Genomic DNA, 27907 nt, shown 5'->3' on the forward strand with positions numbered 1-27907 from the left:
TCAGTGTAATGAACATTAGCCATGCAGTTCCACCCTGCAGACCTTGAGGGTGCAATCCTAGCCAACTTTCCAGCACCAAGGTCAGGGCAATGCAGCTCCAAGGTAAGGGAACAAACATTCCCTTATTTCGAGGAGGCCTTCGTGAGTGCCCCCCAACTGCAGGATGCAGCACATGCCCCACAGCTATGCCAGTGCTGGAAAGTTGGTTAGGATTTGGACCTAAGAGAGCTCCTTATGACTAGGAACTGTCTCTGGAGAGATGTCAATTGAGCTTTGGAGATGTGTCAATCAAGTTTCGTAAGGTGGCAATCATCTGACTACCACCTATAGCTGCAAAAGTGTACCTTGGTTCACCTTCATCTTCGTTCAGCTCATCTCCTTCTTCCTCACTCCCGCTGTATTCATACTCAGTTTCATCTAAAAGAGGAAGAGGAACAAAACAAGCCCGGATTTAAAAAATTGGACAAAACTACTAAAACAAAGAAAATGCTTATGTTTCAAAAACTGCTGATTTTTTAAATTGAAACTTGAGGGGGGGTCATCAGGATTTGAATTCTAACACACAGTGGTTCTGGTGTTGGACTTAAACCTAGAACTTCCAGATTCCAAACCCCTTTCAGCCATGAAGCTTCCTGGGTGACCTTTGGCCAGCACCCATCTCTTGGTGACTTCAGCCCGTTTCACAGCAATACTGTTTCTGCATCTTCTCTTAAGGAATTTTCTAGATACTGAATGGTGCACTTTGAGCATCATTGGTCTACCTTCAGAACCACCGTGGTTTTATCGAAACAGCAGGTTATTCTACTGCAGCTCCTCATGAAAACCAAGAATTTCAGGATCTCTTCACATATGATACTTTTTTGGGACAAGATAAAATGGAATGTGGAACATAAGGACAGCCCCACTGGATCAGGACATAGGCCCATCTAGTCCAACTTCCTGTATCTCACAGCGATATCACATTAACCATGCAGTTCCACTGAAATGGAAAGGAAACTAAGGGTACAATTCCAAGAGGGAGATGGACGGGGCAAAGTCCCACCGAGCGAAGAGGAAGGCTGGCCCAAGACGCACAGGTCGGCGCAAATGGTAAACCCTTGCCAGCCAAGTCAGGTCAATGCGGGGGTCCGGGTAGGGTGGGAAGAGGGTGAGAAGGAGGCGTTTTGGGGCAGGATGAGGATGGGCGGGTCCATTGGTGGGTTGCGGGTGATCAGGGGATGGGGCCAGGATCCGGCACTATCTCCATTCCTTAACCTGCAAGTGATGTCATGTTTGGAAGTGACGTCATCAAACAGGAAAATTTTTAACACCCCCATACAACAAAATCAAATCAATTAACTAAATTGAAAGTTTACAAGTTCAAACATTTATTTAAAATAAAGAATCCTCCTAACCTTCCCAGGCAGTTGATAATCTGTATAAAAAAATTCCCCAAACCTCCCAAAGACTGAAATCCTATCTACACTTACTTGGGAGTAAGCCCCATTGACTTACTATCACTGCTAAAAGCATATACATAGTAGCCTGTTAGAAGTACAGATCTGTCACATTTCCCCAAATACAGTCATATATCATGGTAGCATCAAATCTAATATATCAAAAATAAAATGCACATTGAAATGAATGGGGACCCACCTAAAGTCGACTCGCGACCCACCTAGTGAGTCCCGACACACAGCCTGAGAAACACAGATCTAATGGAATGAAATTATAATTATTAAACAGTGTGGAGGCAGGAAATTGAATTTTGGTGCTTTTTTCGTTGTTATAAGGACCCTGGTATCAGTAATGAGTCAAAGCAGTGGATGCCAAATCAGTGGATACTGAGGCCCCACCGGTATTAGTATTTATTAGTATTATTATTAATGATAATGGACCTCACCTCTCTCTCCCTTTTTCTTCCTGGTCCTATCTAGATGGTCTTTTAGCAAGATTCGTACTTGCCGTTCATTTTGCATGTCTCTGATAAAGGAATGCTTGAGCAAAGCTTCTGTTGCTGGGCGATGCACATAATTCTTAACCAGGCAACTGTCAACAAAGTTAAGAAATTTCTTTGACCTAGAAAGAAAAGCAAGAGAGAAGTTTTGGAAAATCAAAATGTACTCCAAACATTTCTGTTCAGTCCTCAAGGAGTTTGACAGACTGTTGCAACGACATTTGCCAAGCTGCTATGGAGGGCAACAGAGGGTTCCAAACACAGTAGTCCTGACAGGTTTATTTAAAAAGAAAGGAAAAAAGCAGAACTTTGTGGGTGTCAGGCCAAGGGGTCAGCAGACAAGCAGTTACTTGACCAGACAGTTCATGTGGCAAAGCAGGCAAGTGAGTAAATGAAGCCACAGTTCAGTGACAATCTTTTCAGACTATGGAGACAGAGCAGAAACAAAGCCAAGGGGAAACCTACTGACCGCTCACGCCAACTGATCTCTTTTGTACTAGTAGCTGCAATACCATCTATGGCCACCTGCAGTGGTGGTGCTGCAGTACAACAGAGACAAAATCAGCAGCTCCCCTTTCTTCCATTTGCATGATGGGGGACATTTGAGAACCACTTCTTGTAAGGTTTGCTACTATCTGTGGTTTTCAGTATCCATGGTAGCACCTATTCCCCACGGAAACGGTGGGGATGCCTGTACATATCCTATGGCTGTATTTCAGTGGTAGCATGTCTGCTTTACATGCTAAAAGTCCCAAGTTCAATGCTTGGCATCCCCAGGTAGAGGTGGGAAAAGCCCCTCCTTAGAAACCCTGGCGAATTGCTGCCAGCCAGTACACTGAGGTAGATGGATCAGGGGTCTGACTCCATAATAGGAAATTTCATACATTAAGGCAGTGGTTCCCAAACTGTGAGCCATGGCTCCTTGGGGAGCCATGAAAACCAGCCAGGGCAGACACAGAATCCTCGCAAAAAACTCCCAGCCCGATACAATATATAGGATTGTAGCCCTAATGGAGAGCTGTAGCCAATGGCCCAGCAGGTCAAGGGAGCTGACAATAAAAAAAGTTTGGGAACCACTGTATTAAGGTCACTTTTGAGGGGAAAAAAAGTTACTTACCATTTTCTGGATTTCAGTTTGGGGGGAGGGTTCCGTGGAATGAGGAAGAGAGCCCTCATGGGATGCATGTCACACAAGGCTGCAAGAAACAGTAACACAAGCTGTCAAAACACACATCTTAGGCAGGAGATCTGGTCTAGAGGGTAGAGCCTCCGTCTGCCTGAAGATAACATCCACAAGGTCGCCAGTTCGAGGCCACCGGCACCGTGCGACCTTGAAGCAGCTGACAAGCTGAAGCCAAGCTATTTCCATCTGCTCCGAGCGTGGGAGGATGGAGGCCAGAATGTGAAGCCAGATTGGAATGAAACACCTGAATGCAGTGGTTCTTGAAAGAAAGAACCTTCTTTCAAATTGTAAAAATCCCTATTTAATAAGGGATTTAAATAAAGCCTGCCTATGTAAACCGCCTTGAATAAAGTCTTGAATAAAGACCAAGAAAGGCGGTATATAAATACCTGTTGTTGTTATCATCGTCATCATCTTAGGCCCAGTTCAATCATGCAAGGGACACTACTGGATTCCTCAACAAACTCTTGATTACAGTTCATTGATGGGTAAATGCTACTCCATTGAAAAGCATGCTGACAATATGGAAGTTCAGTCTGTGGAGTGAAGTCCTTGACGGCCCATTCACACTTGCAACTCATCAAGTGATGGAACACTCATGTGCGAACCAGTCCTATCTTTTGCTATGCACTTCCTTTGCTGGTTTCCTTTAGCAAGCCAAAATGCATGACAAATTCACATGTGGTACATGGTTTTCCATGGAAGGACCCCATTGCCAGAGCCTTATTCTCTCATACAGTGTCATCATCTGTATTATTTGTCATAGAAAACCACAGTCCTTGCAGTTGCAAAGGAGGATGGAGGGGCAGCAGGGTGGGGGAGTAGAAACAGTTACCAAGTTTCACTGGCTTTCCACCACACAATGACTTCAAAAGAGTGTGGGAACTGGGTTCATTAATACCCGTCAAGCTGCAAAAAGTTCCTTGCTTCAGGCAACAGTGTGGTCTGATTAAAAAATAATTACTCTTAGCTGCAATAAAATAAAGCTATTATTCCATTTAGTAAAGATGTAGGCATTTGATCCAAGGCCCTGAGTCCTTGTAAAGACATATTTTCAACCAATGTTTTAAGTTCAACGAGGACACAAATATTAAACTTGAACATAAAAGACAAAATGCAACGCCACTAACTTACGGGGAGCTCCTTCAGCCATTTCTATAGCTGTGATTCCCAGGGACCACAGGTCACTCTAGAGGAAAAGAGACAGCAAATAAGCTGAAAGCAATGAGGTAAAGCAGGTCTGCACTGCTTCCAATCCAAATCATCAAACAGAGCCCACCGTGTGCCAGGTAATGTCTCTTTTTCATGCGTCCTACAAAGGTCTCAAAGAACTACATGTTAAGTCTAAAATCCAATTTTGGAGAGCATGCCACAATCTCGAAGAGAGAGAAATCTATTTGATGTAAACCTTGCAATGTCACTGATGATTTATATAATTGGTACTAATAGTTATGGATGATTCCGCAAATGTTACGTTCATGAAAACAAGAAACCTTTGGTTAAAGGTTTCCAACTTTCCAGCACTGGTGCAGCCGCAGTTCAGCCCCAAGATAAGGGAACAAATGTTCCCATACCTTGAGGAGGCCTCTGTGACTGCCTCCCCACTATGGGATGAAGTGCACACCCCCCACTGGCATGGCTGCACTGGCAGTGGAAAATTGGAAAGGATTGGGCCCTAAGGTTGCTACAAATTCAACTGTGTTTTTAAAAGTATGGAAATTAGAACCTCTGACAAGGCTTATGTTATGTGTTATGAAAGCAGTCCAGATGTGTTATCTCTCATGGAATTTTCCCTACCTGCACCTACATTACTCTTCATGTTTCAGCCTCCGATGCTCTTGCTCTAATTTATGTGACCTGGGAAGGGGACATATTTAAACCAGGAAGATCCAGGTTCAAATCCTCCTTCAGCCATGAAGTTTCCTGGGTAACCTTGGGCCAGTCATTCTTGGCCTCACTTATTTTGCAGGGGTTGTTGTGAGGTTAGGAGGAGGGAAGGAACCATGTATACCACCCTGAGCTCCTTGGAGGAAAGGCGGTATGAAAATGTGAAAAATGAATAAATAAATGTTTATTGCTCAAATAGCAATTATGCATCACATATAAATAAATAGTTTATTAATATAATAAACATATAAATAAAATAGTTTATCACGCATCACATATCATGAAGGGAAGGGTGACAATGAAACCCTTTCAGCTTTCCTTCTGGTAAACTGTCCTTGGCAACTAACCTTTTTGCAAATGCCTCATTCTCATGCCAAATCAGGAAGAGAAAAAGCAATAGCTTTATTTTCTTTTTTTCTTTTAATAAAAGCGACAGTATTCCGCTCATACATATTATGAACTTACAGTCTAGGGAGTGGTGGTCACAAGATATGGCAACATTCTGCCTTCCAGTCACAACAGCTGCAGTGTATAAAATTGTTGCAGTCTGCCTTGCTCCAAAGGCCTGAATCAGCACTTGGAAACTCCCTGAGAGTCTAGCTTCTGGGGCCAATTTAACAAAAACCCACTTTGAAAGCCTACTGAATATAAGACAAGATGGTGTAGTGCAGAGGTCTCCAAAGTGTGGACTTCTATGTGCTCACAAAGGCTTCCCTGATGCAGACGGTGCTTACCATTCTATGGGGGAGCTTTGACAAAGCACCTCCATTCACCCCCACTCCTCCTTGCATCCAGCTGCTTCTGCCTAGAAATCCTGGTGCTGGGGCATCAAAGGTCAGAAGTGGCTGGATGCCAGGAGGAACGGGTGAACGGAGGCACCCTGTCGAGGTTCCCCCATGGAATGGCAAGCACTCTTCATGCAGGGGAGGACTTTGGAAGGGTGCAGGATCCGGCACGCAGACTGGAATCTGGCGAGCCCTGGTGTAGTGCAGTAGTTCCCAGAGTGCGTTGCAATGCCCAGGAGCCTAGCGGAGGAATTCAGCAGGGTGTCACAGGACCCCTGCTGCCAGACACTGAGACTGGTGAGCCACCAAACAGTGGCAGGAGGTGCAGCACAGTGGGCAGAGCTGCAGTGTGTAAAAACTGCATGCAGGAAAAAGCCCTCCCACCTGCGCTAACCCTCTATTTTGAGATGTGTGTTTGGCCACCGTGTTGTGTTAGTGACGGTGACATCATCGTGTGACATGTTTCATGTCATCGCCACTTCTAGGTTCTGAGGGTGTCACAACAATGGCAAGTTTGGGAACTGCTGGTGTGGTGGTTCAAAAATTAAACCTGGAAGATCCAGGTTCAAATCCTCACTCAGCCTTGAAGTTTCCTGGGTGACTTTGGACCAGTCACTCACTATCTCTCAGCCTTGCCTACCTCGCAGGGTTGTTGTGAGGGGACTTTGGAGGTTGCCTGGCCCTCCTCCAATGCTCGGTACAGGGATCTGTTACAACATCCTTGACAGAGGGCTGTCCAGCCTCTCCTTGAAAACCTCCAATGATGGAGAGCTCTGTACATATAGTGCCACATCATATTCATGTCTGTTCAGAAGTAAGTACCACTGAGTTCAATGAGGCTTACTCTCAGGTAAGTGTGTATAGGACTGCAGCCTAAATATATCTCCCTGTAATTTAAACCCATTGGTTCAAGTCCTGCCTTTGGGAACCAGAGAAAGCAAGTTCTCCCCTCCTTGTGCCTGCCAAACCTTCAGATCCTTAAATAACAGCTCTCAGATCTTCCTCTGGTCTTCTCCAGGTTAAATACACCAAGTAATTTTAACAATTCCCCATACAGCTTGCTTTTAAGACCCCTTGCCATCTTTGCTGTCCTCCTCTAAATCTGTTCTAGCTTACCAATGCTCTTCTTAAATTGTCATGCCCAAAACCGGTATCAATACTCCAAGTGAGATCTGACTAGTGCAGGAGAAAGCATTTATTTGTACTCTGCTTTTCCACGAAAATAAGAACAAAAGTGCAGAAGTTAGCTAACAATAAAGCAGACCAGTTGAAAACCCCCAAAACAGGAGCACAAGGCAATGGAAATGAGAGAGCAGCAGTAAAACCACAATGAAAGGTAGGATAGCATAAAAAACAACAACACAGAAACAAAGAACTGGCAACTAATGGTTAAAAACATACTGAATTTTTAAAAAGTATTTGATGCTCACTGAACAACACAACTGTTGTTTGTTTACTGGCCATGTTTTTGAGTGAGGGCAAAGTGTATAATGGCTAAAATTCACACGGAGGCAGTTAGAATTGACTGCAGCAAAACCGGCATTGAGAAAGAAAATAGAGGCAAGGAGATTACAGCAATCAAGGTGAGAGCTAACTGGGACAAATGCTGAGACACAGCATTTGATGCAGAAGGGGGAGAATGGGAAAAATTGGGATATCCTCCTGGCATGAATTAGGGAATGGAGGATGACTGACCCCTTATGAGCATGGAAAACAACATTTGTTAAATGCAGAGGGCCATATAGATTGTTGTTGCGTGATGCCAACAGTTGATTTTGAGAACAAAAACAAAAACAGTTGTTTCTGCAAAGGGGGGGGGCAGGATAAAAACTGAGAACAAAGTGTGTTTTCTCGCCTTCTGGACAAATGCTTGCAGAGGAGGTGGACCGGAGGTCAGCCAGCATCAGCAAGACTCACTCTGTAATCATATGTTGACTCTGGGTTCTCATCACAAGCTATAACCTCGGGTGCCATCCAGTAGGGAGTCCCGATGAATGTGTTTCTCCTGCCAATTGTCCTGTCCAGCTGAGCACTCACTCCGAAATCCACTGCAAAACAAGCCAAGCAAACAGAAAGCAATGAAACAAGGAACGTGTGCGCCACACAGTTGGTTGTTGGAATGCAGATCAAATCACAGGATGAGAGGCCGACTCAAGACAGGCTTTCAATGCTCCTTGCTTGTTTACTCAGCACTCGATGGCATGCAGCTGAATGTGTAAACCAACTCCATAAAAGAGAATTGGGGTTGAGACAATGAGAATGATAGTGACAATTAGGGCTGCAATGTCGAGACAATTAATCAGTTAGATAACTGATTAGAGTCTTCTAATTAGTGGCAGGGCAATTACATCCTGGACAACATATATATATTGTATAGTAAATAAATAGAAGGGTTAGGTTTAGGGTTTACTTTTATTAGATGCAATTTATTAATTTAAAAAGCTATTTAAGCCGTTTCTGCCCAATGTTGCATATACGCAACAGGGAACAAATCTGTACACCTGAAAAAAAAAATGGTTAGCAACCTTCAGTCTCGAAAGACTATGGTATAAGCCTACAGCACCCAGTATTCCCAGGCGGTCTCCCATTCAAGTATTAACCTGGCCTGACCCTGCTTAGCTTCCAAGATCAGACGAGATTGGGCATGTGCAGGGTAACAAAAATGGGTTAATTAAATTGAAATAGGTAAGTGACTGGGACACAAGTAACAGGGACAGACACACACAAAAAAACCCATACACAAACCTGCAGGAACACTAATGACACATTTGACCGGGACACAATCATTCAGGATGCAAATACCCTAGTATCCTTCTAATTGATTAAAAGGCTTTCTAAATTCTTTTTTTTTTCTGTTTATTCTTTTTTTTTTTTGCAAACACTTAGAAAGTCACGGACGGCAGTCACTTTCTAAGATGGGACATTCCTGCTTCTCTCTCACAACGGGGAGTATCTTAGCTCAGTGACAGAGCATCTGCATTGTGTACAGAAGATCCCAGATTCAGTCCCTGGCATCTTCAAGTGGGGCTTGGAAACACCCCTATCTCAAGCCCTAGAGCAGTGTTCTTCAACCTTGGGGTCAGGACCCCATTGGTAAAAAAGCATCAGTTGTGGAGTAGTGGCAACTTATGGGAATGAAAAGGGTTGAAGACCCCTAAACTAGAGCGCCACCAGGTAAAGAGGAGACACTAGGAAACTGTGTCCTAGTCCTGATCAGGTTCTTAGCAATTGTGCTAAAATAGCTTTTAACAGTGCCAGGCTTTATGGTAACTTTTTCTGCTCTCTCAAACAAGAATATTTGGCTACAATGAACAGTGCTGGAGGGCATAATGGGGTTGGGGAGTAGGCGGCAACCGGGCGAGGGTGAGGAGATAGTGTCCCAGGAGGGGGGTGAGATCAACAATGGGTCCCTAGTTTCATACTTTATTTATCGAGGCCATTGCACAAAAAAGGTTGAAGAGAGCTACCCTAGAGAGTTACTGCCAATCAGTGTTCTGTGACTGATGTTAAGTTAGATGGACCAATGCCCACCTCAGTAGAAACAGCTTCTGATGTTCTGCCTGTGACAGTCTTTTAGAAAAAGACTGTGACATTTCTTTTAAAAAGAAATAATGCTTTTAAAATCCAGAGCAATTGTTTTATGCGCATGGAGATGTACGTGATTAATCAATCAATTAAAATGCAAGCAGCTAACTAATTAACATTCATAAAATTAATCAAGTATGATTTTAGTTCATTAGCAGCCCAATAATTATATTTATTGCTATAAATATAGGTCATTAACGTCCAGCATGTACACCACGTAAAGTGCGTACAATGGATGAAGATTAGGGTTAAGTGTGTGGGGTCCAGATCATGAATTCTGAATCTAAGACATCACAGTTTCCACCAGAAGTTCAAGGATAACCTACCTAGCTTGACTTCAGCATTTTCCGTCAGGAGCACATTCTGCCCTTTTATGTCTCGGTGGATAACGTGATGAAGATGCAAGTGTGCTAATCCCTAGAAGGAAGGAAACAACACATAGCTTTCACCTTTTTGCCCTTTTCTGCTTCTGTTCAAACTTGAAAGGATTTTTGTCCCAGGTGATGAAAGAATATGCTCTCCCATCAAGTATGCTCCTCTTGGAGTGAGCGGGTGAGAGGTCCTTGTAGTGGGAGATTCAGTAATTGGAAACATGCAAGCTGAGGTCAGAGAGAACGTAGACCCATCCTTTCTGCTAACAACAGAACCAGTTCAACACCTCTCAGCACCTGAGGAAGCATGTCAAATGCTGCCCCGTCTTACCTGGTGATGTTCCAGCCTCTGCTTCTCCCACTCCCTGGACAGGAAAAGAAAGGGAGGGATGGAGGAGTATGTGTGAAGGAAAGGAGTGGGTTCAGACACTCTAAGCCACCACTCTTCTCTCCTCACTTCCTCTTCCGCTCCACCCTCCTTTTCCAAAGCAGGAAATGGGAGGAGAACCAGCTGAGACAAGTGGGGTGGATGCCTCTTATCAGTCTAGTGACTGAGATGACTGCCTCAGTGGACCTTATAGATAGGCCAACCCTGACCATAGTTAAGAACTCACGTAATGGTTTGGGCTTCCAGATGTTCAACCAGCAAACCACGGTTTAGAGCAGTTGATTTCACATCTGCTCAGGATTAAGTTTCATATGTCCACTCCTGTCTGCAGGAAGCACCCACCTTTTAAGGTGGAGCAACTCCTGTTCCCAAGGGACAGCAGTTCTCCTGAGGTGCAACAATAGTTCAAAATATAGCTACGGTTACTAGGCGAGATGCTAAAGTCCAGGACTTCCAAGACAGCATTTTCAGAAACGCTATTTGTTCTACACAACATGGCAAGTGACCCTGAAAGTAGAAAGTTCAATATACCAGTGGAAAAAATAACCTGCCATTTAAATGAGTGTGATGTTACAGGTGTGCTACTTCAGATTTGATATGATTGCTTGTTTTTTTTTTTTTTGCAGATTTGATTTTTGCTTGTTCTGAAATTTCAGCAAGACTCACCCTGAGAACTTCTCTGCATATATATGCAATCCAGTCTTCCTTGAAACAATTCCCTTTGGTCTTCTTCACTAAATCTGTTACAGAACCAGCACCGCAATATTCCATTACCAACTGTGGAGCAGCAAAAAAACAACAACAACACACACAGTTATTTACTGTGAAATGCTAGGATTTAAGTTATATGCAATTGTTCTAGATTGCTATGGCTAGGCAAAGCCTTTTCATTAAAAACAGCTGCTTCTAGTTCAGCCAGCTGGTTCCCTCTTTCCTGGTGGCCCAATGCTAAGTTTTCCAGAGCAAATTAATAAATGCTTGGATGAAACAAAGTCTGATCCACGCCACGGTGACATCAAGGTTAGATTATTATAACACGCTCTACATAGGGCTGCCCTTGAAGATGGTTTGGAAACTGCAATTAGTGCAGAATGTGGTGGCCCACGTAGTCACTGGAGGTAGGCGGTTCGACTCTATCAGTCTGCTTCTCTGAAGGTTGTACTGGCTGCCAAGTTGTTTCTGGGCCTAATTCAATGTGCTGGTTTTGACCTTTGAAGCCCTATATGGCTCGGGGCCAGGGTATCTGAGAAACTACCTACTTCCATATAAGGCTGTGCCTTAGGTTCATATGCTCCATCCTCTACTCTCAAACACTGACATCCTCCCTCACTTTCTAGTTCAGCCTTTCCCAAAGTGTGGGTCATAAAACCATGAGGCATGGGTCACAGGCTGGGCCCTCCCACCCACTCCTGCATCCAAATGGCTCCAATTCAGAACAATTCCAGAATCAGTGGGTGGCCCCAGAGACTTCTTCTGGGTTGTGCCAGGTCAGCAGTCCACTCTACTGGCCTCCATGGGCCTCAGAATGGAAGTGGTTTTTGGAGGTTTCCAAAAAGCTGGAAGTGGCTTTTGGAGGTTTCTGTGGGTCATTCTGGAGGCTAGTAGAATAGGCGACCCAGAAGAGACCTCCCTGGCACCACCAGGAAAATTGCAATCCAACATGGAGGACGAGGTGGGTCGTGGGGCCATTAAGATTGAGAATCACTGTTTTAATTCATAGTAACCTAATACCAAGGGCCAGTTCACATTTCCATCCCACCAAACCATAGTTTGTTAGATTAGGAATGTGCTGTGAGCCTCTGCGCTCTCTCCTCATGCAAGCAGCTGTAAATAAGACTTCCTGGTGTATCAAAACAGTCAAAACACATCCAAACTGAGAAACTAGGCTTAGAGTGCTCCCTAAAAACCAGACTGCAAATCAGGGTCAAATCACAGTTTGATATTCTGGTTTGCAGCTTGTGCTCAAATCACAATTCCCAGTTTGGAATTGGGATACCTGGATATACCTGGATAGGGTAGTTTAACAAACTGAGAAGTTTTCAATTCAGCCTGGTGTGTTAAGAGAAGAGGAGGGGAAAGAGGGAGACCTTTGAACTTGTCATTTATTCCTAGAAGTAGACCAATGTGTTGGAATACTTAGTTTTTTGAATATGTCTTAGCCACTCACCAGAATTTGACCAGTTCTTGTTGACTTTGGGGTGTCATCCTCTTGCTTATTTTTGTATCATGTACAAAGCAAATAAAGAAGGTTCTTAAAAGCTAATTGGTAATGAATTTCAGTGGATTTGCCAGATGTGTCCTTACTATCAGCATTCAACACATGTGCCATACACACTATGTTATTTGCAAATGCTACCCTTTCCCCCATTTTGCCTGTAATAACCTTTTCTTAAAAAATTATCAAAGCCCTTCTAATATTGCAGACATTTGCTTCTATTAGTTTTTATGTTTCCGCTCCCATCACAATTGCTAATTTCATGGACAACTGTGCAAAACGACAATTACGGTGGTCATCAGTCAGTTTCCAGATGGTCAATAACCATGACCGATCTCCCAGTACAACCACAAAACGACTGGCTTGGAGAAGACCTGACAATCCAATCTTTTGCACTTAAGCGTGATCCTCTATTTCTAAATTTTCAGACTACATCTTCCAGGTGTGCAGGGGCCCAAGCACTAACCAGTAAAACACTGTCTAAAATAACCTTGCTGCAATCATACATACAATCACATTAAGACCGTTTTATTTTTGCATCAATGCACATGTGCACATTGGTAACTTGTGCAAGAGGGAGGGGGGGAAAAGTCACAAATGAAGTGAAGGAAATGAAAGCAGAGGCAAACTGTTCATGCCATGATTCTGGAATTAATTTGGGATGTTCTGAGTTAAACCACTATTCAGGAAAAGTGGAATGCAGAGCAAAGCAAAATAAATAAATAAATAAATAAATAAATAAATAAATAAATAAATAAATAAAGGAACGGAATGGGAGAAATCTGCTCCTCTCAGTCTCTAATAAGGATATTAAATACAGGTCATGTCTTGTTATCTATTAGGGTTCCGTTCCAGAACCCCTAGTGGACACACAAAAAAATCAGTGAATAAAAAAACAATGGAAAAACAGATTTAAAGACTCACTTCCAGGTTTCTTGCCCCTCCATTGCTCCTAATAAGGTCGTATCTAGACATTCACAGGGGTTTGATTCTGGGACTCCCTGTTGATACCATAAAATGTGTTAAATAAAAGCAATTTAAAAAAAATAAAAAGTGTGTCCCTTTACAATTGTGGTTTAAAAACTGCTTTTCTTACTGTTGTAGAGAGGCAGTCAGCAATCAGAAATGCAAAGGACCCCTTGCCTTTACTTGGCTCAGCTGAAGATCACTTGCCTGACTGTCTCTCTACAACAGTAAGAAAAGCAGTTTTTTTTTTTAAACTGTGATTTTAAAGAGATGCATTTTCCCCTTCTCCAGGGATCAGCACATTCCTTCTCATTTGCAGTGGCCATTTGTGTTGAGTCGAATCTGTGTATAAAAAAATCCGTGTATAACAAGGTTGGACCTGTATGCACAAAGGGAACTGGATACCTTTGGGGCAGGTATCTGAGCCTCTGTGGCTCAGACACTGAAAGCAGAAGTTTCAGGTTCAGTCCTCAGCATCTTCAGGTAGGGTGGTCCCTATTTTAAACCCTGAACAGTCACTGCTAGAGAGTGGCAGCTGGTCACTGGACTCAGTATCAAGCTGGGTGATCCAAAGGTCTGACTCAGTACAGGACAGCTTTGTATGTACTTACCCACAGCTGGTCATTCTGTTCTGCAGGACTTTTCTTTATGAACGCACCATAGTATGTCGCAATATTCCTGTGATGAGAATATTTCTTCAACATGTTTATTTCCAGTTTGATTTCTTCTTCCTCATCCTGGGGCAAAGGACACAAGATTCATTAGCAGGGAGCTCCCCAGTTTCCAAGAATCCTGACCAGAGGCCCAGTGGAGACCTCCAGGCAGGTACAAGACCTTATGCGCAGTCTACCTACCCTACCCTACCCTACTCTAACACAAGAACTGAAGTCATCTAATGAAACTTACTGACAGGTAGATTAAAGACAGACAAACAAAAGCATGTCTTAAAAACACACAGTTAATTTATAGAATGATATACTGCCATCTACCTACTTGGTGCTTTACACAGAATTCTTGCCACCAGCACTCACAATCTAGAAACAAGGAAAATTACAGAAGGAGGAAAAAGGGTAAAAAAAGAAGCACATGTAATTGCTTCACTTACATGCACTTCAAGCCTATGTATGTCTACTCAGAAGTAAGTCCCACTGTCTTCAATGGGGCTTACTCCCAGGAAAGTGTGCATAGGATTGCAGCCATAGGTCCACTAGGAAATAGGAACTGTACTGAAGACTCCAGGAAAATATGGGTTTTAAGAAGAGACGGGATGGTGTAGTGGTTTGGGAGTTGGACTTAGACCTTGAAGATCCAGCTTCAGATTCCCACTCTGCCATGAAGCTTCCTGGGTCGCCTTGGAGCAGTCATTCTCTCTCAGCCTCACCTACCTTACAGGGTTGTTGCAGGACATAAGAACATAAGAACAGCCCCCCTGGATCAGGCCATAGGCCCATCTAGTCCAGCTTCCTGTATCTCACAGTGGCCCACCAAATGCCCCAGGGAGCACACCAGATAACAAGAGACCTGCAAGGCCTTCTGGGAATTGTAGTTAAGAACATAAGAACAGCCCCACTGGATCAGGCCATAGGCCCATCTAGTCCAGCTTCCTGTATCTCACAGCAGCCCACCAAATGCCACAGGGAGCACACCAGATAACAAGAGACCTGCATCCTGGTGCCCTCCCTTGCATCTGGCATTCTGATACATAGCCCATTTCTAAAATCAGGAGGTTGCACATACACGTCATGGCTTGTAACCCGTAATAGATTTTTCCTCCAGAAACTTGTCCAATCCCCTTTTAAAGGCGTCTAGGCTAGACGCCAGCACCACATCCTGTGGCAAGGAGTTCCACAGACCAACCACACGCTGAGTAAAGAAACATTTTCTTTTGTTTGTCCTAACCCTCCCAACACTCAATTTTAGTGGATGTCCCCTGGTTCTGGTGTTACATGAGAGTGTAAAGAGCATCTCTATCCACTTTATCCTTCCCATGCATAATTTTGTATGTTTCACTCATGTCCCCCCTCAGGCGTCTCTTTTCTAGGCTGAAACAAAAGGAGGAGAGGAACTATGTACACCACCCTGAGTTCCTTGAAGGAAGGGTGGTATAAAAATATGGAGAATGAATGAATGAATAAGAAGGTATCTGAAGGGAGTGAGGAAGCACCCTGCAAGATGTGGAAGATGGTGATGTGGTGATGACATCCAGCTAAACTGGCTTCGCAATGGGATTAGAGAAATTAGACCATGACTGATGAGTTTGAAGGTCATCTAGGCAACACTGTGCTCTGTGCAGGCACAAACAGATAACAATGGCTATCAGCCATGATAGTTAAAACAGAATCTTAGACAAACAGGCCTTGCTGAGGGAGAGTCAGCATGGCTTCTGTAAGGGTAAGTCTTGCCTCACAAACCTTATAGAATTCTTTGAAAAGGTCAACAGGCATGTGGATGCGGGAGAACCCGTGGACATTATATATCTGGACTTTCAGAAGGCGTTTGACACGGTCCCTCACCAAAGGCTACTGAAAAAACTCCACAGTCAGGGAATTAGAGGACAGGTCCTCTCGTGGATTGAGAACTGGTTGGAGGCCAGGAAGCAGAGAGTGGGTGTCAATGGGCAATTTTCACAATGGAGAGAGGTGAAAAGCGGTGTGCCCCAAGGATCTGTCCTGGGACCGGTGCTTTTCAACCTCTTCATAAATGACCTGGAGACATTTGAACAGTGAGGTGGCAAAGTTTGCAGACGACACCAAACTTTTCCGAGTGGTAAAGACCAGAAGTGATTGTGAGGAGCTCCAGAAGGATCTCTCCAGACTGGCAGAATGGGCAGCAAAATGGCAGATGCGCTTCAATGTCAGTAAGTGTAAAGTCATGCACATTGGGGCAAAAAATCAAAACTTTAGATATAGGCTGATGGGTTCTGAGCTGTCTGTGACAGATCAGGAGAGAGATCTTGGGGTGGTGGTGGACAGGTCGATGAAAGTGTCGACCCAATGTGCGGCGGCAGTGAAGAAGGCCAATTCTATGCTTGGGATCATTAGGAAGGGTATTGAGAACAAAACGGTTAGTATTATAATGCCGTTGTACAAATCGATGGTAAGGCCACACCTGGAGTATTGTGTCCAGTTCTGGTCGCCGCATCTCAAAAAAGACATAGTGGAAATGGAAAAGGTGCAAAAGAGAGCGACTAAGATGATTACGGGGCTGGGGCACCTTCCTTATGAGGAAAGGCTACGGCGTTTGGGCCTCTTCAGCCTAGAAAAGAGACGCTTGAGGGGGGACATGATTGAGACATACAAAATTATGCAGGGGATGGACAGAGTGGATAGGGAGATGCTCTTTACACTCTCACATAATACCAGAACCAGGGGACATCCACTAAAATTGAGTGTTGGGCGGGTTAGGACAGACAAAAGAAAATATTTCTTTACTCAGCGCGTGGTCGGTCTGTGGAACTCCTTGCCACAGGATGTGGTGCTGGCGTCTAGCCTAGACGCCTTTAAAAGGGGATTGGACGAGTTTCTGGAGGCAAAATCCATTATGGGGTACAAGCCATGATGTGTATGTGCAACCTCCTGATTTTAGGAATGGGTTAAGTCAGAATGCCAGATGTAGGGGAGAGCACCAGGATGAGGTCTCTTGTTATCTGGTGTGCTCCCTGGGGCATTTGGTGGGCCGCTGTGAGATACAGGAAGCTGGACTAGATGGGCCTATGGCCTGATCCAGTGGGGCTGTTTTTATGTTCTTATGTTCTTAATCTCTGTGCTTAGAAATATGTAATCACTGAATATTAGCTGCTAGGGGGTGGGCAGCAGAGAAAAAGCTATTGCCCTCAAGCAGTTGCTTATGTCTTCAGACATCTGACTGACCATCATGGGATTCTGGGTGCTATACTCCAGTCCAGCAATGCACTTCTGACTGTTTGCTCCCTGGATGTGCTCAGAGATTATCTGGTCTGCAAACAAAAATGAGCAGCTTTGATAAGTCCGGGGCGGGGCAGGGTGGTTTGTTTGTTGAAGAAGTGGTTTGCTTCTTCTGCGCGAAGGGTTCTTCAAGCACGAGGCATTCACAGTCAGAAATCATTCTGAAACCCACCCACGTTTTTAAGGTGCAAAGCACACGCCTTTAACCTCAAAACGAAGGAAGTTCATACACTGGGTTAAAAACGTCCAGACTGGCAGCCACATCCATCTGCAGCAGCAAAACATGAAACAGTCCTGTGTCACCTGAGTGGCTCTGGCACGAGCTTCCATGGACCACAATCCCCTTCATCAGATGCAGGTAACCCCAAAAAATTTGTGCCGAAATAAATGACTTCATCTTTAAGGTGACACAAGTGTCTCTGCTGTTATTGCTGCAACAGACTTTTCTCTACTAACAGTAGTTATGTTAACCTCAAAGAGGAGACACAGACTCCAGTTGAAGAACTGTTATTTTGCACCCAGCTACAGTTTGGTGAACCTCAGACCACACACACACACACACACACACACACACACACACACACACACACACACACACACACACACACACAGATCACAAATAACAGTGGGTCCTAAAATCCTAAAGTCTGTTCACAACTGTTCAGAGGATAACTGAAATGCAGAAGCACCTAGCACTTTCATCTGGTGAGGGACCAGAGCATGGATGAAAGTAAAAAAGGGATGAAATTGGACAATAGTGGAAAGCATGTGGTCACAATTTTAAATGTGGTTATATAGGGTGAGCACCCGTTATTCAGAATTCCAAAATACAGAATAGTGTATTCCAAAATATGGAACTTTTTTGAGTGCCAACATGACTTTTTTTTTTTTTTTACTTTTTTGCCTAAAGAAATAAAATCACAAACTGTGTTTAATGCACAAACCTTGCTTTATGCACAAAACTAATATAAATATTGTATAAAATTACTTTCAGGCTATATGTATAAGGGGTATATGAAACATAAATGAATTTTGGGCCCCAACTTGAGCCCTATCCCCAAGATCTCTCATTATGTATATGCAAGGATCCTGATATATAGAAATATCCAATATCCAAAACACTACTGGTCCCAAACATTTCAGATAAGGAATGCCCAACCTATAATTGCAAGAGGCTGAAAAAGCAATGTGATGAAAGTCAAGTGGATGAATGTCAAGGTGTTCAGTAAGAATGCTTGTGCCGTTCTTCGAACAGTTGAAAAAGCAATTGTATGAAATCTATCAGGAGTGAAATGCTGACCATTTAACCTGCATTGCTAATGGAAGATGCACAAAGCAACAAGAGACAGGCTTGATGCAGTGATGCCTAGCCACAAGAACCCCTCATTATAACCATTCCCCTAAATCTGCGGTTTTCAAACTCTCCAGGAGTTTGAAACCCGCAGTAGGTCTTTGCGGGGGCAGGGGGAGGTAGCAGGGGCAGGGGGAAGGCAGCAACGCGATCCCCAGGATTGCGACGCTCAGGGGGCTGCAGGGACTGGGGTCTCTGTGTGTGGGGAGCCCTGCGCAAGCGCCTGCAGGGTGCCCCAGGTCAGGGAAAGGGAGAGTGGGGTGATCGTGCTCCGCTTTCGCTTTTCCTGACCTGGGCAGCCCTGCCGAAAGTTGCGCAGGGCTCCCCGCACCCCCGGGAGGCTGCAGGAACCTTGGGCAAGTGCACCCAAGCCCCTGCAGCCCCCCTGAGCGGTGCGATCCTGCGGATCGTGCCGCTGCCTTCCCCCTGTCTCCTGGCTACCCCCGTCCCTTAAGGGGGCAGAGGCCAAGACCCACAGGCTGGGGCATTGCGACGCCCCTGTTTGAATACCACTGCCCTAAATTAACAGAAAAAGAAGGCAGCAAGGCTTTGATCTCATTGAAAAAAATGCCCGACCCACTTTGCACTATCAGATAACAGGAAACACGACTGGGGGGGGGGTAGATGTTAAGTGAAAACCACATTTCCTTTCCAAACCAGCACTGCAGATTGAAAGTTCCCACACCCCTCCCAGAAACCTGACACTGAAACCAGCTCTTCCTGACAGATGGGTCGATCGTCCCAGGGTGACCACAGCATCCTGCTACATGAGCCATTTACAGTGAGGCGGCTCAGGATCAAAGCTTAAGATAAAAGGGGAACCACAGAGCAGCTGAGCTGAAATGCTGCCACAGTCCTTTGGACTCCACTTTGCAGCATCTCTCCATTAAGGGGTTGTGAAAGACCCTCTGCACATCTCATTCAAACGAATGAGGTCTCTGTGTCAATCACTAGTTCCTAAATGGAGTGCCATGAGAGAGAACTTGCTATGCGGCTGTGACAGTTATATCAGTTTAAAGCATGACAAGCACCTGTGAGCCCAGAGAATGCACACTCGCCGAAACGGCACCTGCATGAGTTGCTGTCCTGTCCTGGCCTCTGTCTAAGCAGCATCCACCGGGGGGGGGGGCGCAGAAATTCTGCCCTGTTGACTTCTATCCAGCACAATTGGAGTAATCAATCACCCAAATACAGTGGTGGAACAGAGTTGCCCACTTTGGAAAAAGCTCTCTGCAAGAGTTACTCTCCTACTTTGCCTCTTTGCAACCAGAAGGTAGGCCAGGAACAGAAGATTCTCTGACACCTGCCCCATGGCCTTTGCTCTCCCAGCAACTCAACTGTCTGAAGTGACTCTGTTTCTTCCTCCTTGTTGTCCCTTATGTTTAGAAATGTTGCCCAGAAGGCCTAAGGGCAACGGTACCCAAACCTGCTGAGGCTTGATGTCTTCAGAACCAGGAAGTGAATCACGGTGACGCAAAACGCGTCATGCAGTGATGACACTGTCATTCACTTCCTGGTTCTGAGGCTGAATGAGAGGTAAGACTATCAGGGCAAGTAGAAGGGCTTGCCACAGTGTGAAGTTTTTGTGCACTATGGTTTTGTCCAATGCACTGAGCCTCCTGCCACTGTATGGAGGCTCATGCCGCGTTCTTCTTGCTGCGCAGTGGGTGGCCCGTGACACCCTGGCAAGTTCCTCATGACACCCTGGGGGCAACACAATGCACAGATTGAGAATTGCTACCTATGGGGTACCTCCTTCAAGCCCTTCTTAAGATTCACCTTTTCCATGAACTCTTTGGAACCATGGCTTCAGGTTGCAAATGAACAATCGCTTACAATTGCCCTCCCTCCCCTCCCTCCATCCCCCTCCCCTCCCTCTGTTGTCTCTCTTGAGTTTAGACTGCAAGCCCCCAGGGGCAGGGACTGTCACTGCAATCTATGTATACTAGTGGTTCTCAAGTTTTTAATACCAGAACCCATTTTTGAGAATGAGAATCTGTCAGGGCCCACCAGAAGTGATGTCGTGACCAGAAGTGACATCATCTAGCAGGAAAATTTTTAACAATCCTAGGCTGCAATCCTACTCACACTTACCCAGGAGTAAGTCCCATTTATTATCATTGTTCAGAGCATATACATAGTAGCCTGTTCAAAGTACAGAGCTGTAACATTCCCCAAAATGCAGTCACATCCCATGGGAGAATCAAGTCTAATAAATTCAAAATAAAAATATTGAAATGAATGCGGATCCACCTGAAACTGGCTCACAACCCACCTAGTCAGTCCCGACCCACAGTTTGAGAAACACTGCACCAGTGCCATGAAATAAATACACACATAATAAGCAAGTCTTGCAGCAGCGGCAACTAGGAACGGCTTCTGTCCCCCCTTTGTTTGAAAAGGGAGTATCAGAAAAAAAGCCACATTTACATCCACAACTTGTCCTCTCCTCTGCACTGTCGGCGGGCCAAGAGTGGCCTAGATTTTGCAGAGCCAAATGGCTAGTATTGGAGGTACAAGGATGTTATGTAGCCCAGCAGGGACTGGGGCGAAGCAACAGGAAATCTTGTCTGCTATCTCTGGAAACAGATAATCACCCAGAAAAAAAAAAAAAGAGCAGGAAGAGGCTCCACTACTTCATTATTATAGACCAGCAAAATATACACAACTTCGCACAGTCAATTGCCATGCCCCAATTATATGAGCACAACTGAAAATGAGACCAGGTGGCTGCACAAGTAGCTTCGGTGCTTTCGGGAGGAAAAGCTGAGTGCAAAGAACTGTATTTATTCAACCAGAACATTTTCTCCAATAAAGAAGCCATAATTTTAAACGTTCTGTATGTTCTCACTCTAACTTGTATTATTTCACTGGGCAATTGCCAGGACCTGCTTTTGCAAGCTTGCTATATGAGTCCCAGGGTGAAAGAACCCTCTGTTACAAATTCCACATTGCTGCTCCTTGATGGGGTTTGTCAGGGGTAGAGGGCATTTCTGCACTGAGTGCTCCACTTCCTCACATCTAGCCTAAATCTACTCCCCTGTAGTTTCAACCCTAGTCCTAGTAGTACTAGTCCTGCCCTCAGAAGCAACATAGAGTAAAGCCTCACCTTCTTCAATGTAACAACCCTTTAGATCCTTCAAGATGGCTCTTGTGCCTCCCCTTAGTCCAGAGGTTCCCAAACTAACCTGGGTCACGACACCCCGCAGCCTCTTCTTCCCGGCTCAGCCAGGTGCTGTGATCTTGGATCTTGCAAAATCCCATGAGAGCCAATATGGTGGTGCCCAAATCTCAGGAGATTTCATAAGATCCAAGATGGCAGCACCCCACCCCTTAATTGGCACAGCCAATATCCTCACCCCTTAGATGGCACAGCCTTGCCTTGGAGTATACTTCCTGGGTAAGCCCATGCACAGTAAGATAAGAAATTGGGAAATTTGCTCACCTCTGTCACATTCATAACCTTGATTGCTGCAAGCTGTCCAGTCTTCACATGACGACCCTAGGAAGAGGAACACAGTATAGGTAAAGAAGCAAGCAGTGCAGGCATAATTACACAGAGTAATGTCTATGTAAGCCACTGAATTGAACCAGTCATTGCAAAAGACATCATTATAAGTGTTTGAGTTTCTGAGCCAAACGAAAACAATTTGTACGGCATCTGACAGCAGCAAATCGATACAAAACCACCAGGGCCCATCCACGCTCAATGATGTGGAAGGTCTGGGAGCAAGTAGAGAGGCTTTTAATTAAAAAAAAGAAATTAATTGGTGTTATGCAATATAAGATGCCATATTGAGGTAAAGAGTGACAGCTATGCATATAGACAAAGAATATTTTGGATCTGGATCAGCCTGGATCCAGATCAAACTCCTGATCGTTACCTTCAATGTCTCTATGCATTTGCTTCTCTTTACCTCTTTGGTCTTATATTGCATAACACCCAATTAATTTTTTTTTTTAATTAAAAAGCCTTTATTGCTCAGACTCCACCATCATCAGCTGCCAGAGGTTTCCATCTCCTTCAAACATCTTGCTACCCCCTATGCATGGACCTGTCTCCCTGAACAGCAGAGGGAGGCAACCTGTATTACATCTCTGAAACCTCACCATGCACACTGATTGCCCCAAATATATAAACAAATAATAATCCAGGGTTGTGCCAGGCCCATTTATAGGACAGGAAGCCCTAGCTCTGTGAAAAAGCATGCCATCTGTACACATGTAGACAGTCCCAAGTCCAATCTCTAACATCTCCTGATAACAAAGCTGAAATGTATCTCTGTGGAAGAGCCACTGTCTGTCAAAGCAGGCCAACACCGAGATCTGACTCATAACCATAATAAAACAAATATTGCTGACTGCAGATCCTGTACAGTGGAGAGCTACCCCAGCCAGAAGTTTTGCTCTTGATCAGCATCCAGCTGATGTCACTAGTCTCGACTTTGCTTCCTCTAAAAACGCTGGTTCCTTTGTGGGAGTCCATTGTTTGCAAATGTTTCCAGGCATTGAAAGATTTGCAATACAGTACAAATCTCTTCCAGACAAGCTGGCACCCTAATTTAACTACCACACTTTGTTTGTACTCTTGGCGGTTTCCGTAGCCGTTGGCCAACTCCCCTGGGAAGATGAGGGCTCATCTGCATATGTTAATTTATTTTAAAATGAATGGGAATTAAATATTGATGGCTGGCTACCAATAAGGCTATGATAATGAGAGGCATAATTATATCGAAATTACTCAGGTGCGGTTCAGAGATTTGTTGCTAGTTTTGGTTAATTAATGAGCCAAGAGAAAACTTGAAATTGTTAATCTGTGAAAATAAAACCAGGAATGGTCCATTTTTCTAGGCTTACTCCACTTTAAACCAGAGCAAATGATTTGCATCATCCACTGAGACAGCTGGGGTAGAAAACTCCATCACTCTGTGATGGCACTTAATTAGCAGGAATTTTTCATCATAAAATCCAGAAAAGTCCTTGAAGGCTTTATATGAGGGCCAATGAAGGCCTATCGCACTTGTTTTAATCACTTCATTGGAAAGAATGCTAGAGAAAAGCTGATTATTACAAACTCAGGGTGGCAGGCTCCTCCTGGTTTTTTATTCCAACAAACTTTCAAACCACACCACAACTATGAGTGATTGGCTGGCAACCTTCAGTCTCGAAAGACTATGGTATAAGCCTACAGCACCCAGTATTCCCAGGCGGTCTCCCATCCAAGTACTAACCAGGCCTAACCCTGCTTAGCTTCCGAGATCAGACGAGATTGGGCATGTGCAGGGTAATAGTTGCTACAACTATGAGTCTTGCATGCTAAAATGACTGGTTTATAGGCCAATCCTATCCAATTTTCTAGTGCCAACGCAGCTGCGATGCAGCCCCAAAGTAAGGGAACAAACATTCCCTTACCTTGAGGAGGCCTCAGCGACTGACCCCTCAATGCAGGATGCAGGATGCAGCATACGTCCTGTTGGCATGGCTGCATCAGTGCTGGAAAGTTGGATAGGATTGGTCCCTTGCAGACCAATCTAATGCTGCCTGAGTGATGGTGCTGCCGCCCCTGTATCAGCGCTGGGTGTTGCAAACATGCCGTAAAGCATGCCTAAACCACCCAGGAAGTCAGCGACACCAGGAGGAGGCCTGCCCTGCCCTATTGATGCCACAGTTGGAGCCCCAGCCGCTGGTGGAGATGATAAACGCCAAGCAACGTGGAGCATGGGAGGGTGGCAGGAGGACATGGAGGAGGTGTTCCTGAGTGGGGGGGAGGGAAGAATGGGGGGGGTGGGACAGGCCCAGGAGGGACCAGTGGAGGCCTCCTCCACCAAATCCTATCCCGCCTTCAGGACTCAAAAGCTTGACATGGGGCTTCTTAAGTCCGTGCCAGCTAAATAGCAGGTGTAGCTCTGAGATGCCCCATTGAGCAGGCTGGGGCTTTACTTAGGGTAAGAGGATGAATGTCCCCTTACTCAGAGGAGACCTCCAGCCTGCTCAACTCCAGCACAGGATACAGTGGGAGCCATTTAGCAGCACTGCTCCTGTGCTGAATAGGATTGGGCTCTCAGTCTTTAAGGGGCTATAAGTAGCACTTGAGATTCAGCATATGCAAATTAGAAAATTCACACTATTTCCTTGGGTTTTTTTTTTTAAATGCCAAGTTACACATTATAGAAAAAAATGGCTTTGTTTTTCCCATCTAAACAGCAGCCACAGAGGGAGAGGATGGAGGGGTGAAATGCAGATTGGGGCCATGGAGGAGACAAGCATTGCAGCCCCTCTCATAAGAACATAAGAACAGCCCCACTGGATCAGGCCATAGGCCCATCTAGTCCAGCTTCCTGTATCTCACAGCGGCCCACCAAATGCCCCAGGGAGCACACCAGATAGCAAGAGACCTCATCCTAGTGCCCTCCCTTGCACTGGCATTCTGACATTGCCCATTTCTAAAATCAGGAGGTTGCGCATACACATTATGGCTTGTAACCCATAATGGATTTTTCCTCCAGAAACTTGTCCAATCCCCTTTTAAAGGCATCTAGGCCAGATGCCGTCACCACATCCTGTGGCAAGGAGTTCCACAGACCAACCACACGCTAAGTAAAGAAATATTTTCTTTTGTCTGTCCTAACTCTTCCAACACTCAATTTTAGTGGATGTCCCCTGGTTCTGGTGTTATGTGAGAGTGTAAATAGCATCTCTTTATCCACTTTATCCTTCCCATGCATAATTTTGTATGTCTCAATCATGTCCCCCCTCAGGCACCTCTTTTCTAGGCTGAAGAGGCCCAAACGCCATAGCCTTTCCTCATAAGGAAGGTGCACCAGCCCAGTAATCATCTTAGTCGCTCTCTTTTGCATCTTTTCCATTTCCACTATGTCTTTTTTGAGATGTGGCAACCAGAACTGGATGCAATACACCAGGTGTGGCCTTACAATTGATTTTTACAACAGCATTATAACATTAGCTGTTTTGTTCTCAATACCTTTTCTAATGATCCCAAGCATAGAATTGGCCTTCTTCACTGCTGCCGCACATTGGGTCGACACTTTCATTGACCTGTCCACCACCACCCCAAGATCTCTCTCCTGATCTGTCACAGACAGCTCAGAACCCATTAGCCTATATGTGAAGTTTTGATTTTTTGCCCCAAAGTGCATGACTTTACAGTTACTTTCATTGAAACACATCTGACATTTTGCTGCCCATTCTGGCAGTTTAGAGAGATCCTTCTGGAGCTCCTCACAATCACTTCTGGTATTCACCACTTGGAAAAGCTTGGTGTCATCTGCAAACTTTGCCACCTCACTGTTCAAATGTCTCCAGGTCATTTATGAAGAGGTTGAAAAGCACCGGTCCCAGGACAGATCCTTAGAGCACACCGCTTTTCACCTCTCTCCATTGTGAAAATTGCCAATTGATACCCACTCTCTGTCTCCTGGTCTTCAATCAGTTCTCAGTCCAGGAAAGGACCTGCCCTCCACTTCCCTGACTGTGGAGTTTTCTCAGTAGCCTTTGGTGAGGGACCGTGTCAAACACCTTTGAAAGTCCAGATATTTAATGTCTACGGGTTCTCCTGCATTCACATGCCTGTTGACCTTTTCAAAGAATTCTATAAGGTTTGTGAAGCAAGACTTACCCTTACAGAAGCCATGCTGATTCTCCCTCAGCAAGGCTTGTTCGTCTATGTGTTTTGAGATTCTATCCTTGATGACATCTTACCCGGTATAGAAGTTAGGTTGACCGGCCTATAGTTTCCTGGGTCCCCCCTCTTTCCCTTTTTAAAGATCGGCATGACATTTGCTATGCTCCAATCTTCTGGCACTGTGGCCGTTTTGAGGGACAAGTTGCATATTTTAGTCAAGAGATCAGCAACTTCATTCTTCAATTCCTTAATAACTCTTGGGTGGATACCATCAGGGTGACTTATTGATCTTTAATTTATCAATGAGGTCTGAAACATCTTCTCTTTTAACTTCTATCTGACTTAATTCCTCGGTCAGGAGGGGCCGTTTGGGCAGCAGTATCTGCCTGAGGTCTTCTGCCGTGAAGACAGATGCAAAGAACTCATTCAATTTCTCTGCCATCTCTAAGTCTCCTATTATCTCCCCTTTCCCTCCCTCACCATCCAGAGGGCTAGCCACTTCTCTGGCGGGTTTCCAGCTTCTAACATATTTGAAGAAGCTTTTATTATTCCCCTTAATGCTGCTGGCCATGTGTTCCTCTTAGTCTCGCTTGGCCTCCCGTATCACCTTCTTACATTTCTTTTGCCACAGTTTATGTTCCTTTTTATTCTCTTCATTAGGGCAAGACTTCCATTTATGGAAGGAAGCTTCCTTGCCCTTTACAGACTCTCTAACTTGGCTCGTTAGCCATGCGGACACCCTCCTGGACTTAGTGCAGCCCTTCTTCCTTTGTGGTATACACTTCCGCTGAGCCTCTAGTAGTGTTGATTTGAGCAACCTCCATGCACTCTGGAGAGACTGGACTCTTTTTACCTTCCGTTTCAACCTCCTTCTAACCAGCCTCCTCATTTGAGGGAAGTCCGCCCGTAGGAAGTCAAGGGTTTTTGTGAGAGATTTGCCTGGTATTCTTCCCCCAACGTGCACGTCAAAACGGATTGCAGCTGATCACTGCACTGATCACTGCACTAATCACTGCAGCTGATAACTGTTCCCCAATGGCTCAGTAACATTTACATCTCTAACCAGGTCCTGTGTACCGCACAATATTAAATCCAGAGTCACCTGCCCTCTGGTGGGCTCCGTGACTAGCTGCTCTAAGCCACAGTCATTTAGCATGTCAAGGAATCCGGTCTCCTTTTCATGACCAGAACACAAATTGACCCAGTCTGTATGAGGATAATTGAAGTCCCCCATGATCACAACCCTGTCCCTCCTTGTCACCTCCCTGATCTGTTTCCTCATTTCAAGGTCCCCTTCCGGTTTCTGGTCTGGAGGACGATAGTACGCCCCCAGTATTACATCGCTCCTCAGGCCTGGTAACTTAACCCACAGAGATTCTATGGTGGAGTTGGACCCGCCTTCAATCTCTACTTTGCTGGATTCTATCCCTTCCTTAACGTAAACGGCCACCCCACCTCCAACACGCCCCTCCCTGTCCCTTCTGTAGAGTTTATAGCCCGGGATTGCGGTATCCCACTGATTTTCCGCATTCCACCAGTTTCCGTTATGCCCACTATGTCAATGTTTTCCCTTGTCACCAGACATTCCAGTTCTCCCATCTTTGCTTGGAGACTTCGGGCATTTGCATAAAAGCATTTGTACACAGAATGCCCCAGGATGGGCTGCTTATTCGCT

At 45.0% G+C, this 27907-nt stretch overlaps 1 protein-coding gene and 1 pseudogene across 2 annotated transcripts in view; both read right to left on the reverse strand.

The window, feature by feature from the left end:
• The window catches only part of NRK (Nik related kinase), a 126408-nt gene that overhangs the window by 75188 nt on the left and 23313 nt on the right, over positions 1-27907 (reverse strand). For both annotated transcript variants that reach the window (XM_066640015.1, XM_066640014.1), the window contains exons 3-11: positions 22036-22092; positions 13928-14053; positions 10802-10912; positions 9703-9793; positions 7709-7839; positions 4254-4308; positions 3054-3132; positions 1883-2058; positions 345-417 (exon numbers count right to left, since the gene is read on the reverse strand). In XM_066640015.1, coding sequence (XP_066496112.1) covers positions 345-417; positions 1883-2058; positions 3054-3132; positions 4254-4308; positions 7709-7839; positions 9703-9793; positions 10802-10912; positions 13928-14053; positions 22036-22092 — 899 coding nt within the window. The remainder of the gene's footprint in view (positions 1-344; positions 418-1882; positions 2059-3053; positions 3133-4253; positions 4309-7708; positions 7840-9702; positions 9794-10801; positions 10913-13927; positions 14054-22035; positions 22093-27907) is intronic.
• Positions 23773-23892, reverse strand: LOC136663340 (5S ribosomal RNA; annotated as a pseudogene).

The sequence above is a fragment of the Tiliqua scincoides genome, chromosome 12, assembly GCF_035046505.1.
Source record: "Tiliqua scincoides isolate rTilSci1 chromosome 12, rTilSci1.hap2, whole genome shotgun sequence".
Lineage (NCBI taxonomy): Eukaryota > Metazoa > Chordata > Lepidosauria > Squamata > Scincidae > Tiliqua > Tiliqua scincoides.